This window comes from Chinchilla lanigera, unplaced genomic scaffold (assembly GCF_000276665.1).
Source record: "Chinchilla lanigera isolate Chin_1 unplaced genomic scaffold, ChiLan1.0 scaffold00058, whole genome shotgun sequence".
NCBI classification, from domain to species: domain Eukaryota; kingdom Metazoa; phylum Chordata; class Mammalia; order Rodentia; family Chinchillidae; genus Chinchilla; species Chinchilla lanigera.
Genome location: NW_004955459.1, coordinates 10067619 through 10087554, shown reverse-complemented (window position 1 = coordinate 10087554; position 19936 = coordinate 10067619). Strand labels below are relative to the sequence as shown.

At 44.6% G+C, this 19936-nt stretch overlaps 2 protein-coding genes across 4 annotated transcripts in view; both read left to right on the top strand.

The window, feature by feature from the left end:
* Cfap221 (cilia and flagella associated protein 221) overlaps nt 1-16728 on the top strand; it is a 121585-nt gene extending 104857 nt beyond the window's left edge. Inside the window, exons 24-25 of one of the 3 annotated variants that reach the window (XM_005397660.1) lie at nt 1323-1444; nt 16641-16728. In XM_005397660.1, the coding sequence (XP_005397717.1) occupies nt 1323-1431 (109 nt within the window). In that variant the 3' untranslated portion in view covers nt 1432-1444; nt 16641-16728. The other 2 variants (XM_013521060.1, XM_005397661.2) reach the window with 2 other exon arrangements.
* On the top strand, nt 16644-19533 carry Tmem177 (transmembrane protein 177). Its single transcript, XM_013521061.1, has one exon. It carries the CDS (start codon nt 16663-16665, stop codon nt 17596-17598), a length of 936 nt encoding a protein of 311 aa, XP_013376515.1. The 5' UTR covers nt 16644-16662; the 3' UTR covers nt 17599-19533.
* Nucleotides 19534-19936: the final 403 nt, after the last annotated feature.

The window sequence follows — 19936 nt, the reverse complement described above, 5'->3', positions numbered from 1 at the left end:
AAATAAATAAATAAATAAATAAATAAATAAATGGCAACAGTATTGTTTAGTGGGAAGGGGCACCGCATTGCCTGTCTGGCTGTGCTCATGTTAGAGTGGAGAATGGTGATTTGATAGCCAGGGAGTCACCATTCCCCACTCTAACATGAGTGCAGCTAGACTGAAGGGGAGAAAGGAAGCAAAAGGAGGTAACCTGGAGGGACATGCTGGCCACCAGACAAACCAATTTCCCTTTCCAGCCTGGACAAAGAAAAATGACAGTCAGGCGCTTCTCTCTGTCTCACTTCAACCTCAGTCAGAAACTAAGAGCTCTGTCAGACACCACGTGCAACAAGAAGTTGGACAAATGGAACAAAACAAAATAACATATAAAAGATGTTTAATTTCCTCCATTAAAATTGCCATCTAGGGCTGGGGATACAGCTCAATGGTAGAGCATATCCCTAGCCCTGGATTTTATCCCCAGGACCACAGAAAAAAAGAGAGTGGGAAGGAGGAAAGGAGCCAGGGAGGGAGGAAAATGTTTCAGGATCATTTAATTTTATGTTAGATTCTCCTATTTTCCAGGCATAGCATATAGCTGAGTTTACAGTCCTTATACTAAATATCTGTCCTTTCAATCAGTACACTCATCATTTCCTCGCAGGTATATGGATGCTGTAAACAACACAACAGTCTCAATTACGTCTCTATCTGTACCTTTACCTTTGGCCCCAGCCCACAAGGAGGCAAGTTGACCCCTAAGAAGCCAGATACTTGTATCTCTAAGCCCTTGTCTTAGCCCTCAATTATACTCCTTAATTGCCACCCTTGTTTTATGCCACATTCAGCTAAAGTGCTCTCCAGCAATCTCTGGTCATGCCCACCATCAGTCTTTGCCCTGTATCAGCCGCTGCTAGATCAGGTGCAAAACCCTCCTTCTGCAGCCATCATAGAGTCAGAAATCACGTGTATCTACTCAAGAAAGATGAAAACCTAGCTAATGCTGACTGAGCATTTAGAAGACATCATACTAGGATCTCGGTGAATAAATTCTCATTTCATCATTATAACTGTACTGGAAGATAGGAATTAGCATGGTCTTCAGGTGAAGACTGGACATTCAGGTAACTTGTTCATGGTAGGAAGCTGGTGCAGCCAAGACTGGAGACCAGATCTGAATTCCCTGCAAGCCAGATGTTCTCACTGGTTAGTAAATTCTTGCTAAGTATAATTAAAACTTTCCTTACATATTAGAACAAAAACTCCAGCTTTCACTGGCAGTACTGGGTATTTCATATTTTATTGAGTGTATGTCTTGTTTTTTTTTTTTTTATATTCAGAGAAGTGAAAGATCAAACACAACCAGCAGAGAAGGCAGGAGAAAAGGTGCTTGAGGAGATGAAGCATCTGCAGAGCAAAGCTCTCAACACATACCTGATTGTAGAATAAAAATCACCATGAGGTCAGTTCCTCTCATTCACTTCCTGCAGGTCACTGGGGTCCTTTGCGTTTTACATTCCAATCATTTTTGGAAATAACGTTTCTTAAAAAAATTTTAATGTGAGTATAAAAATATTTTAAATTACCACTTTTCTTTCTAAAAATAAAATGGTATTAGTATGATGGCAGTGTTAGAAACTTCTTGGTGCAAGATTTAGTGTGGAGCAAAGCCTTCCTGAGCCAGATGTAAGCCACTGTAAGGAGAGATAGAGCCAGGCACTGTTGAGGAGGGCACTGGTCTCCCACCTCTGCACAGAACCAACACCGCCAACCTTGGCTTTGACCACTCCCAGGAAGAGCACCATTGGTGCAGACACTGGCTCCCAAGTAGCTGTGCCAGTGGCAGACACTGGCAAAGGGGGACTGGGCCTGGAGGGGACACTGAGAGGTGATTAGAGCTTACAGACTGCCTTCGGAACCACTGGAAAACACAAAAGCTGCAGTCTCACAGTCCCTGGCCAAGAGGTTATTGTGAAGCAGGAATCCTGATGAATGTGTTTTGGTAAGAACAGACCCTTTGATTGTGTTTGCTAACATTATTCCATTCTTATGTCACAAACTAATAAGACTGAAGATGTTATAATAACCCATAATTATCCAAGTACATTTAAGTAAAAATTTTGTTATAGTAACAGATACATTGCCATTAATCCCCCTCAAAATAGTCCTCCTGGCTTTGAACACATTTATCCCATCATTCTTGACATTTTCTGAAGCACTTCTTGGAGTCCTTCTTCATGAGTGTCTTTACTAGGTGATCAAAAATACTGTGAATGCTGCTGCTGAGTGCCACTCAACAGAAGGCAGACTTGTAAAAACACTATAGTATGTTTTCTGGCTCATCCCCAAAGTCAAAATGACCATGCAAGGTAAATGTTTTTAATCAATTCAAGACACTGAGGCAGCCACGACAGCACAACTGAAGACACTCATGAAAGAAGACTTTCAGAAGTGCTTCAGAAAGATGCAAGAACATGGGATAAGTGTTTGAAGAGAAGGGGAGTACGTATTTTGAGGGGGATTAGTGCAAATGTGTCTTTCACTGTAACAAGTTTTTAAAGTATAAACATTTACTTTATTTTTTAAATTGACCCCATAAGTCTATCTCAGCTTGTGTAACTATAAACAGTTGTATGGTTGTATGGATAGTGTTGGGGATCTAGTACCACCTGGTAGATATGTATGTCATAGTAAAGTCCTCTTCTGACAAGTTGTAAACTTAGGACCATTCCAACCATGAACCAAAATCACTCATAAATTGTCATTTCCTCCCCAACCCTCGCCCTCTTTTTTGAGACAGGGTCTTGCTATGCAGTTCAGGCTAGCTTTAAACTCATAGCGATCCTCCTGCCTCAGCCTCCCGAGTGCTGGGATTACAGGCATATGCCACCATGCCCAGCTTCTTCCATTTTTTAAGATCACTTTTAGGTGGGAAAAAAGCAAGGAAACTTTATCGTATTTTCTTCTGCAATAAATCCCATAAGAAAGTTCCTTTAGCAAAACTCTTGGCTATATGACATTTAGGGGTTCTTTATGAGATCAATTATCTAGGTTCTCCAGGGCTTATGGATATAATCAAGGCCTGGCTGAGTGAATGAGAATCTTGGGGTTAGCAGCTGTCATTGCATCCCTGTCAGCTCTCTTTCTCTTGCATTGACTTGGATTATTACATCATTTTCTGAGGCCCAAGAAAAATATAACCAAAGAGTTGCAGAATAATTTCTTGCAGTTCTTTCATTTTAGAAATAATTATAATTGCTTCCTTTTTCAGGGACTTTTATTTTGTGAACTATTTTCTCAGTAATCTTTTCTTAGTCAGCTTTCCATTACTAGTGGAAAAAACACCTGCAATTTAGAAGGAGAAGAGGGTTATTTGGCTCACTGCTTCGGAGGTTTCAGTCCATGGTTGCTCATCTCCCTTGCAGAGATGTCATGGCAGAAGGGCATGGTGGAAAAAAAAGAGGTAGAGAGCAGAAAGCCCCATGTCCCACCCAAGTACACCTAGAAGTATGCTTCACTGATCTCCTGGCATCTCTTAAACCAGTGAGATTGACAACCAAAATTAACCATCACAGTTCCTTACAACATTCTGAGACACAGAGTAAAAACAGGTTGAATATTCCTTATCCAAAATGCTTGGGACCAGAAGTGTTTCAGATTCCATATTTGTCCTGATTTGGGGGTATTTTCTTATAGATAACAAGATAACTTGGAGATAGTATGAGGTTTATATTTCATATACGTCCTACATGCATAGTCTGAAGGTAAATTTATACATTTGTTGTGCCTGTGTTTGACTCTGACCCATCACATAAGAACAGGTGTGAAATTTTCCATTTGAGCCATCTTGTCATAGTGGATTTGGAACATTTCACATTTCAGACTAAATATGCTCACTTATTATACTTATTAATTATAAATGTTATTATTGTGACATGCATGGGGAAACTGATGCCCAGAGAAGTTTATGAACAGAATCAACAGAAGACCAGGTTTGGGCAGAATACAGAATTCTTCATGTCCAGTCTACTCTTTTCTCTATAACATTATAATTAATAGAAGTATTACAGCTTTAGATTTACTTTTTATTTAAACTTTTAGATTTGGAATCTCTAGGCACAAAAGTATTGCATTATAATGTTTACATTTTATTTCATTATTTGCTCTTTAAATGTGTAATACAGAAAAACTATAAATTAGCAAATGTCGTTCTCTAGAAGTAATCAGCTTGATACTAAGAAATCAGATGGTAATCAGGTATGGTGCCACAGAACCCAGGAGAGGAGCCATCTCTGTTTCTCATTCCATCCTTGCTGCCAGAAGAGCAAGCACTAGAAACACACCTGTGGGTGACAGAGCAGCCCAGCGCCTCCCTGCTCCAAGCCATTGGAGCAATGTATCTGTTGCACTGGGGAAAGGAACTGACATGGCAGGGGCAGCTTAGAGTGACATATGGGGACGTTTTAGTAAACAGACAATGAGACTGAGCCTTAACCAATGAGACTATTTTAGTAGATGGTACTGACTGACCAGTTACAGATGAGGACTGTACATTATTAGGAGAGAATGTTAGGAAGCAAGAAATCCAACACTTGGAAGAGCACTGTTGGTAGCAGTTTTTGGAAAGGCACAGTCATTTATGCTTCAATGAGAAGATATTAATCAAATGATATGCATGGTAGTCATTGCCAGAAGTCCTGATGTCAGGAAGCTTCTAATAGCAAAAAGACACCAAAGAATGATAGTCAGTGGAAAAATAAGGGTCATAAAAATACAAAGAAGGGGCAGTGCAGCCCAGGGTATGGGCCCAGGATTGGAAATGTTGTCTGTGGATCACAATATACATGACAATATATGCAATATATTATACAATGTGCATGTTACAATTAGTGAAAGGATTTTTTACATATTGTAAGAATAAGAGAAGCTGGCATCTGAAACAAGATAGGAAAAATAAAGATCTATGACATGACCCCATTTGTGTAGCGCAGGCGCACAGTGAGATGCAGTTATATAACCATGACTTAGCACAGGTAAACACGCATGTGCTGGTTACAGCACTATACAAGAATGTAAATATGAAATAACAACTTGTATAAGAATTATACAGTAAAGACACAGGTGGCTCTTGCTCTGGCTCTCTGCTCTGCTCCATGCTGCCTGCTGTTGTCACTGATGTCTTGCACACATGCATTCTTTAACCTTGGGACCTCACCTATGAAAATCTCCTTTGGGACCCCTGAGCATGCTGACAGCCTGTCTTATCAATTTTTTTGCGAGAATGAAAGTAGGCTTCCAGAACTATCAAATGCAATCCCACCCTCAACCCTCAGTACTGGGGATTTAACCCATGGAATCCTGAGCTACAACCCAGCCTTTCTTTTATTTTGAAACAAGATTTCACTCAGCTGCCCAAGCTGGCTTCAGACTTGGCAATCTTCTTGCCTCAGTCTCCTGAATAGGGAGAAATCTGTCATACCCAGCTTCCAACACTATCTTAAAGAATAAAAATGCCAACTTCAAGGGGCTCCCGCTGAGCAACTTGTGACAATTTGGGCATTATAAAAAGAAAGCAATAGTTCTTTGCAAAACCATATGAGGCATGCTTTAAAAAAGAGAGAGAGAAGGAAAGAAAGGGAAAAAGAAATGTATGCACAAGTATTTAATGATGTTTTCAGGATACTAACCAAGCCCAAGTAGTTGCTTGCTATTTTCAAGTTTTGGTCCACATCACAATTTCATCATTGCAAACCAAGCAGCTGAACGATTTATTACAATCTTGGTAGGGGGTGCAAAATCTCATCAGCTCTACTCAGAGAACAAAAAAGCTGTGGGAGATTTTACTATAACAACAAAGAGACTTGGAAAGTCTAATTATCCCCCACAGAAATTCAGCCTAATAATCAGCAACTTGTGATGAATCATCCTAGAATCCTTTCTGTACCCTGGTCCCAGTCATGAATATCTCCTCTCTGCTGGTAGCACCTCAGTGGGAAGTGGCTGTAAGGATAGATCTGTGCCCCAGGCTGACAGAGTCTGTAACCCAAGGATGAAGAAAAGAATCTATTGCAGTATGGATGGACACTGGGCTGCAGAAAAGGCTCTCTGCATAAGAATTTTCTAATTGTTCTGCTGTTTCACATGCACTTTAGGTTTAAGATATTTGAAACAGTTAAGAGAACATGTTACATCTCCTGTTTTTGTTGTTGTTGTTGTCTATTTGCAAACACTGTTTGAAGGACCAGCAGTTGTAGCACAGTATGAGAGCCATCGTCTAGCACGCACAAGGCAGGAAGACAGGAAGTTCGAGTCCAGCCTGGGCAACCTAGCAACTTAGGGAGACCCTGTCTCAAAATAATAAATTTAAAAGGGCTGGGAATGTAGCTCAGTGCAAAGACCCTCGATTCAATCTCTAATACTGAAGACACAAAAAATTAAGAAGCCCCTGAGTTTGAAATCTAGTACTGCATAAATAAGTAAATAAGAGTTACTTGAAGGCTTAGAATAATTTTGTTTATAGATTTGAAAGACTACTTCTGGGAGGAGAAGGGCTTGGTGGTGAATTTATGGCTGTGCCATACATTTGGCAAAACATTATTTGGGGAGTGTCTGTGAGGATGTTTCTTAATGAGATTTAGCATCTGAATCAGTAGGTCAAGTCAAGCAGGTGGCCCTCCCTGATAGCCTAATGTAGGTAGACCTTATCAAATCCACCAAATAGAATGAAAGGCAGAATAAGAAAGAATGTCCCCTACCTGCCTGTCTTAAAACTGGAACATGGAGGTGGGGGTGTACCTCAGTGACACACTTTGCCTGCACATGACCCCAAGTCCAGTCCCCCAACACTGAAAACAACATCAACAGAAACTTGAGACAACAGTCTTCTGCCTTTGGAATAAGACTCAGATGGGAACCTACACCACTGGCTGTCTGGCCTCTCTGGGTTTCTGATTTAGAACTGAAACTATACCATAGGCCTCCTTGAGTCTACAGCCTACAGAGAGCTGGGGATTTCTCAGCCTCCATAACTGCATGAACCAATTTGCTTTGATAAATCTCTTTAGACACATTCACACACAAACACAGGATCTGTCGGTTCTGCTACTTGGAGAATACTAATGTAGGGGGTTAGTGTATTTATGAGAAACAACTAAATTCAATTTGCAAGTGTAGTTTGGAATTGCTAAGGAAATTTGGTCAATTCAGTGCAGAAACTATGTGGTATAAAAAAGGAAGATTTAATCTATAAAGCCTGTGGGTTAATTATGAGTTAATCAAAGAGCAAGTAGAAAAAAATCTTGTTTTTATATACAACTTTCTGGATTAATAAAAATATTTATAAATTGAGATCTGAGGCTTAAGAGACATGGAGTATTTCAATTCACTATCTTAATCAACTGAATAGTAAAACATTAGTAATTCTTAAGTATTATTTTCATGTATAAAAACCCCCTCAGAATTTTTTTTTGAAAACTCATCAGATTCCCTGTCACCCACCATTTCCTCAGTGCTTATTCTTATATTTATTCCCTCATCTGGTCTCAGTTATTCACTTCTTGCAGACCTCATAAGGCACTTAACTGTGACCTGTGGAGTGCTTGGTCCATCCTCAGGAAAGCCTCCCTTCTCCCTTTCTCTCCCTCCCCTCCTTTCCCTTCCCTTCCCTTCCCTTCCCTTCCCTCCCCTTCCCTTCCCTTCCCTCCCCTCCCCTTCCCTTCTTTTCCCTTCTTTTTCCCTGTTGTCACTGAAGTATGACTTTCTTCTTTGAGGACACAGTAGACACTTGTCCCACCCTGACATAGAAATCAGGGTAGAATAGCTGTCCTCTGGGCAAACCTCAGGTTCTCTTAAATGCATACCATTAGACTTTCCCAGTACACTACCCACCCTTGCTGCTAGTACCTACCTACCTGCTATTTCTTCTTCTCATTCTTGCATCATTTTAGCAGTGGACCCTGGTATTATTTGCCATTCTCATTTTTGCCAACTTTAGCATCTATAGAGAGAATTTACCCAGTCTCCTAGCTTCCTATTACTAAGCCTCCTGTACCTGGAATTTAATTAATGGAAAGACTACAGAGGGGTTGATACCATTGCTACCACTAGGAATTGACCAGCCCTGGGAGGGCCAGTCTCTAGGATTAGCAAGGCCCTTGAGATGTTAAACATCATTAAATATGGGGGAAATGACTAACAGGCCTCCTCAACTTTTAATCTTCTCTCCCCGCATCTGCTCCCACAGTCATACACCCTTGATCTTGTTATCACCAGTGCAGACACCACCTCTGAAATGTTCGAGAATCCCATCCCCAAGGTAGCTCAGAGATAGAATGCATGTTTGAGGCTTTGGATTCAATCCTCAACATCTTCACCCCATCTCCCAGAAACCCCCATCTTGTAAGCACCTCTTTCTATGTTTCTACCTGGCTTTCTCTGTTGACCCTATTCCAACAATCCTTACTTTGCAGTGAGCCAATGTTCTTGCTACTTTATCCTTCTGCAAGGCATTAAGAAACTGTGTTGGGCTCAGGCAGGCACTATATAATCACACACCAGGCCTCACTGTGCTCCTCCTTAGCTCAGAGCCCGTGGTCTACATAATCACTTCTTTGCAAACTCTCTCAGCAATCTTCCCTTTCTCCACACTTTGTACTTGACTGGCAAACCCTTGCTCTGATTAAACTTAACTAACCATCTGCCCATCCCTGCACCTGCACAGGAAGAAAATCACAGCCACACTACATTTTTGACCCAGATCTCAATACACTCAAGCTGCACAACACACATTACATTTTCCCCATGGATTCCTTCTTGCTCCTCAAGTGAAATTTTTACAGTTTATGCCTTCTTCAAACCTTCTCCACCCCCTCCAACTATATTCTCCACAGATGAACTTGCTCCATATGTCACTTATGAAAATAAAAAAAGAAGAAGAAGAAGCAGCCAACTGGTAAAAACAACCTCATCATCCCAGCATGAGTCACCAGCTGGAGCCTGTGGACCGCAGCTTCCCTCTTGTTACAGAGATGAATCGTTCTTTGCTTCTTGACAGGCCCTCTTGCTGGCATCATTAATTTTTCTCTCAGTGAGCTCATTATCCTATAAATGCACCTTACAAAACAAAGCAAAAATTTTCTTAAACCTCAGGTTCACCTGGAGCTACCACCCCATCTCTGCTCCCTTCAGAGAAGAGCTGCCTGTTTCCTCACCTCCTGTTCTCTCTTCCAGGAGTCAGATGTTCCCGCTCATCTCTGCACTAAATAGCACTTTAGTGTGTCTGGGTCACAATCGCAGTGAAATGTATGACCTCCTTCAAGAGTTTGGCAATCCAGCCCCTGTTCACCCCACCCACCCCGAGCTCACCAGCACCTTCTCCTCATGCCTCACTCTATTCTAGCCAAACACATTGTCCCATTCCTGCCCTATGGCCTGGGTACAGCCATCTTCTCTGCTGCGGATGCTTTCTACCCCAATGTCCATCTCATTCTGTCCACCATGCAGGTCTCAGTTCAAACATCCCCTCCTCAGAGCGACCTCCTCTGACCATCGTAGCTAAAGAACCCCCCTACCCTATCTTTTATACCTCTATCCTTTAGCTTTAGTTCCTTAACAGCCTTATCCCTGTTGGAAATTATCTTATTTTTTTATGGTTGCAGGTGCTCGATACATGTGTTGCCTGAATAAGCAAACCAAAGTTTCATCCAACCATAGGTAGTGGGAAGAAGGAAGGGTGGGAGAAGGCAGATGCAGGAAGCAATCCTGAGTCAGGGCCAGGGGGCAGCGGGAGGGGGAGGACAGGGGCTTGATGGTAGGAGCAGGCCCTTGTCCTGGACTATGGTGATCCACCCTGGACCAAACCAGCCCTCCCCAGACCCGAAAAGAAGACCCCTAGCAGAGAAAAGACGTCACCTGCTGTTCCCGGGTCCCCTCAGACAGCAGCAGCAAACTGCCACCTCTCATTCTCCCAGAAGCCTGTGCTGACAGGGCTAGATATTGGCCACACTCGGGCCTCACACTAGACGTCTCTGTGGAGGCTTCTGGAATGGATGGACCTCAGCTGTGAAAGTCCCAGTGGTCTTCCCTCCAGGGCCTTTCCCATCTTCTATGGCTGCTCCGCCCTCTGCCCTTTGTGCTCTGTTCACTCCCACGCTCCAGAAGGGTTCAGCTGAGAGTTAAGGGGAAAGTTCTCCTCTCCTGGAATGAGACCCAGTCTCGATAGGAAAAACCCCACTCTCACCCCTTGACCCCTAGCAAATTCCCATTAGTCTTCCAAGGTTCAGATACAAGGTCATCTTCCTAAGAAGTGGTCATCCCCTGCTTTGGACCTATCAGAGGGAAAGGGCAAGAGTTCTTTGCCCATGTGGACTTACTTGTCTATCTGCTTTACTGAGCGGGGGCCTCTCTGAAGGCTGTGTCTGCTTCTTACCCACATTTTATCTCCATCGCTTGCACAGGGTAGGAACTCAATCAATTCTTGAAAGAATAAAAAAGATGCAGAGTTTGAGACATCCAGACAGTGGCAAGAGAGGAGTTGCTGGGGATTTTGGACTCCAAATGCACAATGAAGACACCATACACTCTTCTCACTGGGAGGCCAACCACAGAGAAAGCACTTACCTATCCCCTCAGGCCTGAAAAACAACCCTCGAAGGAGCTTTAGTTGAATGAGTGGTGAATGTTCCATCTACTCCTCAGGTGGGGTGGGCAATTGCTTTTATTCATATATATGGGGGGGCAGGGAGAGAGACAGCACACACAAAAAAGTGTAGACACTTCAGGAAAAGAAAATTTTGTATAAATATTTTAATATTAAATTTACTGAGACATCGTGAGATTAATACAAGTTACCTTTGGCCTCTACAATTATAAGAGGTACCCAAAGTGGTGGTCATTTGCTTCTAGACATTTATGAGTAGGACAAACTGCTGCTTGGGTAACCTTGATCACTGAGATTGCTACACATGCAATTTCTTCTCTAAAGGCCGGCAGTGTAGTGGGTTTTCTACAATATATGGCATCCTCTAAGGTCCCCCATATGAGGGCTGAAAAAACATTGTACTCTTTTCCTTTTCTTGAAGTATGTATACATTTTTGGTGCCCTCTCCCTCCCTCTCTCTCTCTCTCTCCAGATAGATATTTACATTTGTTATTGAATAAAAGTTCACATAACAAAGTTTATCATTTTATCCTTTCTAAAGTATAAAAACATGCCTTTTAGTACATTCACAAGGTTGTGCAACCATTACTACTATCTAATACCACAACATGCTGGGGATGGAGAACAGTGGTAGAGCACTTGCCTAGCAGGTACAAGGCCTCAGGTTCAGTCTCCAGAGCACGCCCCCCCACACACACACACGCATTGCTAGTAATTACAAAACATACCCTAGAGCTGTTAGCAGTCATTCCCCATCACCCGCCCTCAGTTCCTTGGTAACCACAAGTCTGTTGTCTGTCTCAATGGATTTGCCTATTCTGAACATTTGATGTAAATGGGATCATACAGTATGTGGCTCTTGTGTCTGGCTTCCTTCACTTAGCATAATGTTTTCAAGGTCATCCACACTGTAGTATGTATCAGTGCCTTATTCCGCTTTATGGCTAAATAATTTTGCAATGTATGGAATATGTCATATCTTGTTTATCCATTCATCAGCTGACTGGCGTTGGGGTTGTTTCCGCCTTTTGGCTATTTGTAAATAATGTTGCTATGACTATTTGTGTACAAATATTTATTTCAATACCTATTTTCAATGTCAGGGATGAATTTCTAGGAATGAAGTTCTGGGTCATGTAGTAATTCTAACATTAACTTTTTGAAGAACTGCCAAACTGTGTCCCATTTTTAATTTAATTTTGTGTTGAGTTGTTACAAGTTCTACACATATTCTGGATACATTACCCTTACCAGATGTCTAATGTGCAGTATTTTCTCCTGTTATGTGGATTTTCTTTCCACTTTTCATGATAGTGTTCTTTGATACACAAAAGTTTTTATGAATTGTAGTGACCAGCCTGCTTTTAAAAGCACTTTTTAAAATAGCAATTTATTATGGAAATTTCCAAACACACAAAAGTAAAGAATGGTAAAATGAAAAATTGGACCTTTTATGCCCTTTCAACAGTAACTAACATTTTGTCGATGTTATTTCATCTATGCCTCTATTTTTGTCTTGCCTGCACCATACAAAGCATTATGACATTATGTTGTTTCATCTATAAATACTTCAATATACATCTTTAATAAGGATTTCTTTTGGTTTATATAAGCCCCATACTGTTATCTTACCTGATAAAATAAACAGTACTTCATCATATCTTTTATAAAAATCCATGCTCAAATATCTTCTCAAAGGGGTCTTTTTTATAGTTAGTTTAGGATCCCAGCAAAAGCCTTTAACTGCTGTTTTGCAAATCTCTTATTTCATAACAGTCCCTCCTCCCTGCATATTTGCATATCATTGATTGGTTCAGTAACCACTTCATTTGCCCTGCAGAACATCCCACATTCTAGATTTTGCTAAGGTCATGGCATTATTTACATACAAATAACTGAGCAACCAAAACTGGGACCTCAGAACTGAACTGATTAATAATAATTGCTAATAACTAGATTGCACAAACTGTGCTGGACCTTATATACATGACCTCATCTTATCCCCCACACAGCAGGAGGTAGATAGTACTCTCATCCCCATTTTACAGATGAGAACACTAGACTCAGAGAGGTTCACTTGCCTTAGATCACACAGCCAACACAGGATGGGATCAGACTTAACCAAGACAATTTGGCTCCAGGATCTGAGGGCTTTCGTCATTGCCAGATGTACATCTGCTCCCCACAGCCCTTTGTGGGATCAAACCCAAACACAGTGCTTATCAAGGCCAACACCGAAGGGATGACTCGAGGTCAGATCTTCCTTTTCGGAGACACATGACCTGAAGTGCCCCTTCCCTCAGCTATACAAAGTGACTAGTCCGTGTAGTTATTTTCCTTGGATTAGGAGTGTAATTGGGCCCTCTGAGACAGATATTCTCTTCACTTTAGAGAGAAGGAAACCGAGGTCCAAGAAATGACGGCCTTTACATTTAAGGTCTTTCTTAGGCTGGCTGCAGTATGCCCAAGCAGGACTCTGGGCGGAGTCCATGGGCTGCTAACCTTGACCAAAGTCTGACTCCAAGGCCCACACGCCTCCAGATCTTTAACATCCTCACCTTTCTGCCTGGGAGGTGAGCCCTGTTCCCCAGAAGCTAGAATGGATGAGAAAGCCTGACGCAGAAGCCAGATCCAATCGGGAGCATTCGCTACACAGTTCAGAGAGAATCTGTATGGAGGCAGAGGCAGTAATGGGAAATACAGCACACAGGGATAGTGGGCATACTGGTGGGGATCACTGACTTCGGGGGTCCACCCAGTCTTCACTGAGACAAATAATATGCTGCGAGCCAGAATGTCCTAGCCACTCTGCCCTTCTGGGAGGAAAGCAGCTATGGACAGGAAAAGGGATAAATATTCTGGTAAAATTTTATTTACAAAATCTTGTGGCACATGGTTCGGCTCACAGGCGAGCTGATCTCTTATCTACCTCACATTGCTGCTGGGAAGAAGTGACGAGAGACCTCGCTCGGCAGACTGCCCAGTGGGAAGCATCTGGGAGCAGCTGGTGGGCAGCAGACGCGGTAATAATAGCGAGCCCGCGAGCTCCTCCAGACAGGAAAAGCACCACAGGCCTGGCTGTCGGATGGGCATGGGACCCAGTGGGACTCGTGACAAGCGGGGCTGCGGTTTCTTCCAGGGTTAAACCGGATGACCTCGGTCTCCGCGCGGCGGTTTCCGAGGCCAGCAGAACGCGCCGAGGTGCTCTCTAGGGGTGGAGACGCCAGCGTTGGCTAGGGCAGCTGGAAGGCTGCTGGCGCTCCCAGCCTCTGCAGTCCCTGCGTTCCCAATTCGCGGAGGAGTCGCTGGGCTCCTGACCGTGCCCTGCAGGCCCCGCCCCTCTCAGGCCCCGCCCCCTGTCGGCCCCGCCCCGGAGCCTGGCCGGCAGGCTTTGCGCCCGCCCGTCCGCCCTGCGCACGTGTCGCCGCGTCCCCGGGAGCAGCAGAGGTGAGCTCGCTCAGCGGGGTGGTCGTGTTCAGGGCCCTGCGGAACTGCTCCCTCTTCCGCAGTTTCCCCTCCTACCTCGTTGTCCTGCCGTATCGTGTGCAGGATACCGAGAGCAGCCTTGGGGGCCCAGGGTGGAAGCGTAGCGGCCTCCTGGCCCAGCCGCCCCGGAACTGCGCGGCGACATCTCCAAAAGCGACCCCAGTACGCACCTTGGTCTGGGGGAAGAGGGGGATTAGTACTTTTCAGATCCTTCGTTTTCCGAGCCTGTGTGGTGTTTTGAAAGAAAGGCTCATGTGATGTGACCTTTTTAAATGCCTTATCTTTGTTGTTTTGTTTTCCAGCGCTGGGGATCAAACCCAGGGCCTCCAGCATGCTAGGCAAATGCCCAACACCGTGTTACACCCCCATCCAAGATCTCGATTAAAATAATTCAAAGAGCATCCAGCAATCTCATTTGCTGCAACTCAGTGATAGTTAGACACTTTTCAGGAATACAGTATGCTTCAGCCAAAGTTGAATAATTGTGTTTAATAGTGACATATTTGATCGGGGTCCCGGGGTATTTCATAATAAACCAGTCAGAGGGGAGTGTGAGTGGAAATAGAAATGAAACAGTATTGGCTATGAGTTCACGATGATTAGAACCACTGTACTATTTAGTCTACTTTGGTATATGTTCGTAATTTAGCATAAGTTTTCTGAAATGGAAGGTTTGCTGTGCCTGCCGGACAGCCTGTATTCAAATTCTCTGCCTGTTGGCTGGGGCTGCCGTGACCAGTGCCATCGGCTGGGTGGCCTAACTGGCTGAAGTTTATTTCCTCACAGGAAGCTAGAGGTCCAAGACCTGAGATGTGGGCAGGTTTGGTTTCTCCGAGGGCCTCTTTGCTTGCAGGTGTCCTTCTCTCTGTGTCCGCATGTGTTCTCCCCTCTGCATATGTTTGTATCTTAATTTCATTTTAGAAAGACACCAGTCAGATTGAAGTAGAGCCAGTCCTAACATCTTCATTTTGCTCTTCTCTGTAAAGACCCAGACTCCACAGTCACTTTCTGAGATGTTGAGAGTTAGGCCTTCAACATGATTTTAGGAGGACACAGTGCAGTCCATAACACTGCCACTTTTCTAGCCTGGGATTTTGCTCAATTAATTTAAGCTGTCTTTGCACTAATTTTCACAGCCTTAAAATAGGGGAATCATAGTAGAGCTCTTGGGGCTTGAGAGGACTTTATTCAGTAGTACAGTCAGCCATCTGTATCCTCGGATTCCACATCAGAGGTTCAATAACCTGCAAATTAAGGGCTGGGGATTTAGCTCAGTGGCACAGCTCCTGCCTGGCAAGTGCAAGGTCATGAGTTCGATTTCCGGTACCAAAAAAAAAAAAAAAAGAAACAATAACCTGCAAATTGAAAGTACCTGGGAAAAACTTTTTCCATCAGTACTGGATGTATACAGACTTTTATTCCCTAAGCAGTATATAATTAAATTTTACATTGTATTAGATACTATAATCTGCAGATTATTAAAAACATGTGGGCAGATGGAATATATGTTGTATACAAATACCAAGCCATTTTATGTAAAAAACTTAAGCACCACAGATTTTGATATCTGCAGAGGTCCAGGGACTAATCCCCTGCAGATCAGAGGAGATGATTATGTGTGTGTTGTGTGTGAATATGTAAGTATGTGTACATATTTAAATAGCTCTATGTTTATTAGTGTTACAGGCACTTTTTTTTTTGGCCTGATACAGTTGGTCCTCCATATTTGTAGTCTCATCTATGGTGTCAAGTAACCAAGAATTAATATATTAGAAAGAAAAGTTGTGTCTGTACTGAACACCCAGGCTTTGTTTTTCTTTGTCATTATTTCCTAAACAGTATAGTGTAACAACTATATATAGCATTCGCATTGTATTCGATATTAAAAGTAGTCTAGAGATGATTTAAAGTGTGTGAGAGAATATGCATAGGTTATATGCAAACACCACACCTGTTTATATAAAACACCCGAGCATCCTTGGATTTTGACATCTATGGGGGGGAGCCTCAGAACCAAACCCTCATAGATCCTGTGTGACAGCTATATATGCAAAGCTCTCAGAACTGTATGTAGTAAGTACTCTAGCATGTAGTAAGTACTCAATAAATTGAACATGTGACTCATTTATAAATTAGCATCATGGGGCTTCATATGGGATGAAACCCCATTATAGGGAGGTATGGTGAGGCAATTGGGTACTTCGTGCTGTACCTAGCCATGGGAATAAAGATAGTACATATAGCCATTGCCACAAGGGATGCCTCTACTGTCCCAAACACATTGCTGTGTATATTCATTCATGTACTCATGACATCTACCTTCGAGGGGGTCCATTGTCACATGCCTGCTTGGCAGACGGAGAAACAGTGCTCTAAACTCAAGAGATCTGGTTCTGACACCCATACTCTTAACCACAGTGCAGTACTGCTGCAGGTAAGAAGGATATGGCGCTTGGATGTTTAGTGTGCCAGCAGACCTGGGAACCGTCAGCTAATGTCTGTTTTTCTTGGCCAGGTTGTCAGCAGTAGCAGCACTCATGGCTGGCCCCCTGTGGTGGGCCACAGCCTTTGTCCAGAGACACAGGACAGCCCTCTTGGTGGGCTCCTGCACAAGCCTGTTTGGAGCTCAAATCTCTTACCACCTCTTCGCGGATCCTGTTGCCCAGTGGCTTTACCAGTACTGGCCTCAAGGCCAGCCGGCCCCTCTCACTCCAGAGCTGCAGAGTCTTTTTCAAGAGGTGCTACAGGACATGGGCGTCCCCTCAGGCCACTGCTACAAGCCTTTCACCACCTTCACCTTCCAGCCTGTGAGTGCTGGCTTCCCAAGACTCCCTGCTGGGGCCATGGTGGGCATCCCCGCCAACTTCCTGGGTGGCCCAGTGACCAACACTAACCATCCTGGGGTCATACATGGGCAAAGTGTCAACTGGCAGAGCCCAGCAGGCACTCGGCTAAAAGAGGCCCTGACGCTAACCCGTGATGCCCAAAAATTCGCCTTGGCCAGAGAGGTGGTATACCTGGAGAGCGGTGCCGCTGCCCTGCAGGCCCTGCCAGCCCCAGCTTGCCTGGCAGGAACCTGGGCACTGACTGTGGGTGCCAAGCATGCACTGGGACTCTATGGAGGCCCCATGAACTTACGAGCCGCCTTTAACTTGGTGGCAGCAGTGGCGGGCTTTGTGTTCTATGCCTTCTCCACAGACTCTCTCACTCATGCCTTGGAAGGCTGGCTGGACCGCCGCACGGCCTCACTCTCTGCAGACTATGGCCGGGGTGGAGTGGAGTTTTACGAGAAACTTCTGATGGGCAACATGGCCCTGCGCAGCCTCTTGGGCAGCCACGGAGAGAAACTGTATACACCCAGTGGGAACGTTGTCTCTAGACACTGGTTCCGCATCAAACATCTACCCTATACAACCCGCCGTGACTCTGTACTGCAAGTGTGGAGGGTGACTCTCAACTCAGGTCGCTCCTGAGGGGCTCATCACCGGAACCATTCTCGCTCATGCCAGCACCATGCTGCCTCTGACCCTGGGGTCATCTCTTAGTCCTTCTGCATGCACAGCCCGAAGTCAGGATGATCACAGGCACTGGAGTCCAGTAGCCTAGATTGTGCCTTTGTCTGCCACTTAGGATCTCAGTGACCTTAGCAAGTCCCTTTATGAATCTGGGCCTTGCTTTTGTCAATTGTGCAACAGGGAGGATGCAAACTACCTCACAGGATTGCAGGGTTGTGTGAAGGGATGGACATGAGGGCCTGGTGCAGAGCACCATAAACAATAAACAGGAGGCACTGCATCTTGGTCTTTGAATTCCAATCGGCCATGGGAAGTCAGGCCCTTCCCTGCAAGAGAGAGCCACCCCCATCCCCATGTGCCTGATGGTCAAATTCCAATTTTTCTTCCTTGTGGTACAGGTTGAAATGGGCCAAGATAGGAAGTTAGTGAGGCCCTAGGCTGCCTTAGATGTGGCCTTAAGGACCATGTACCAGTAGGGTCCTATAATGCAGATGGCACACCCAGAGGAAGAACAAGAATGCCATAGGGAGAGCCTATACACCTGAAGGAGAGGGAAAGCCTCCGCAAAACCTGGCAAGAGTTAGGCCTGAAGGCAGCAGAAGGAACAGGCCATTGCAGCATAGGCTCTGTTGAGATGCCCACAGCATTCCCTATTGGGCATGGAGCACAGTCAGGACTTGCAGAGGGGAGGGATTGGGTGGGAGAAGAAGTCAGAACACTGAGGAGAGCAGAGGGAGATGTGGCAGTAGGCCTGGCCTGGTGTCCCTCGGAACCCAGGGAGAGCTGTTTCTTTGTCCTGCTTGCTTTCTTGGACCCCCTGGTGGTGAGTAGAACAAACCCAGAGGACTTTCATCCTTGGGCAGGAGGCCCCAACAGGTTAAAGTGAGGACAGCTGTGACAGCCAGGTCTAACTTCCTTTCATACAAACTATGTTTTCCCTGGAAGAGTTTTGAAGAATTGAAGCCTGGTGCCAGTGTAACTCAGGATACAGGGATTAGGCCTCACTCAGGGAAGGGTATTCAGTGGGCAGATAGTTCCTGGCAGGAGTCCTCGAGAGGAGAGTGGGACCGCTGGGGATGAAGAATGGGCTGGGCATGGCACATCTGCTAGATCCTTCTCCCTGCTGGAGCCTAGTGTACTATAACAGCTTGCAGATCCCTTCACTAAACCTGGGTAGACTCAGCACCTCAAGATGGGACACACAGGTTTCTAATACCTAGAACACCACAGGGTATGGAATTGGTAAGCGGAGAGATGGATAGATGAGGTAGTGACTGAATGAGTCTCTACCCTGGCAAATATTGCTTCACCAGGCTCCCTGGGATGTCACCCAGCTGTTTCTGTATATCATAGGCAGTAAGGCTGTGTGGGCCACCTAACTCTTGGTGAAAGAAGTGTATTTTGGAGTCTGGACATGATGGGCTCCACCTCACCATTCTTCACGCCCACCCTGTCTCCGCTTACTCATTTCAGGAGCCAAAGTGGCAGTACCAGGCATTCTTGCTTTGCTACCCAAAATGTTAAGTACTCTGGTTTGGATGTGCTTTGTCCTGCAAAGGTTCTTGTGTTGAAAACTTGGTCACCAGTGTAGCAGGGCTAAGAGGTAGTGGAACCATTAAGAGGTTGGGCCCAGTGGGAGCTAATTAGGTTATTGCCATCAGAAAAGATTAATGCTGATCTCTCGAAGTGAACTCCGGAAAGAGCACATTCTTTAAAAAGAGCAAAATTGGTCCCTCTTCACTGGCTTCCTGTCCCGTTATGTGACCTCTCCTGTATGCACTCATGATTGTGATGTCGTCTACCATTTGGTCCTTGCCAGAGATGAACAGAAGCTGGTGTCATGTGCTCAGACCTCTAGTATTATGAGCTAAATAAACATTTCTTTATAAATTACCCAACCTCAAGTATTTTGTGATAGCAATGGAAAACAGACTAATACAAAAAGGTAGCCCCAGTATGGGAGAGAGCAAGCCTCTGAAATAACTACTTACTTGTCTCCCTCTTATCCAAGTCACAGTCTGTCTCCATTCATGGGGTCTTCTCAGACCCCAAACATAGCTTACCCTCTGCCCCGAAAACGACCCCTGCAGTCTTCACCTTCTGTGTGTGTGTGTTGCCTCATTGCCCCACAGTCACACACATGTGCACATCTAGCCACAGCCATCATACAGGGAACAAAGACTCAGTCATGGTGCAGGCGTTAGCTCTCCCACTCCCAACCCTAGCTGGCCCACTGCCTTTGTCCCCACCAGTGTCCTCAAAGCATGGCCCATCCAGTGTGCTTGGAGCTGGGTAC

Excerpts from the sequence above, each read along its gene's own strand:
- Tmem177 (XM_013521061.1), top strand. The coding sequence starts at position 16,663 with ATGGCTGGCCCCCTGTGGTGGGCCACAGCCTTTGTCCAGAGACACAGG.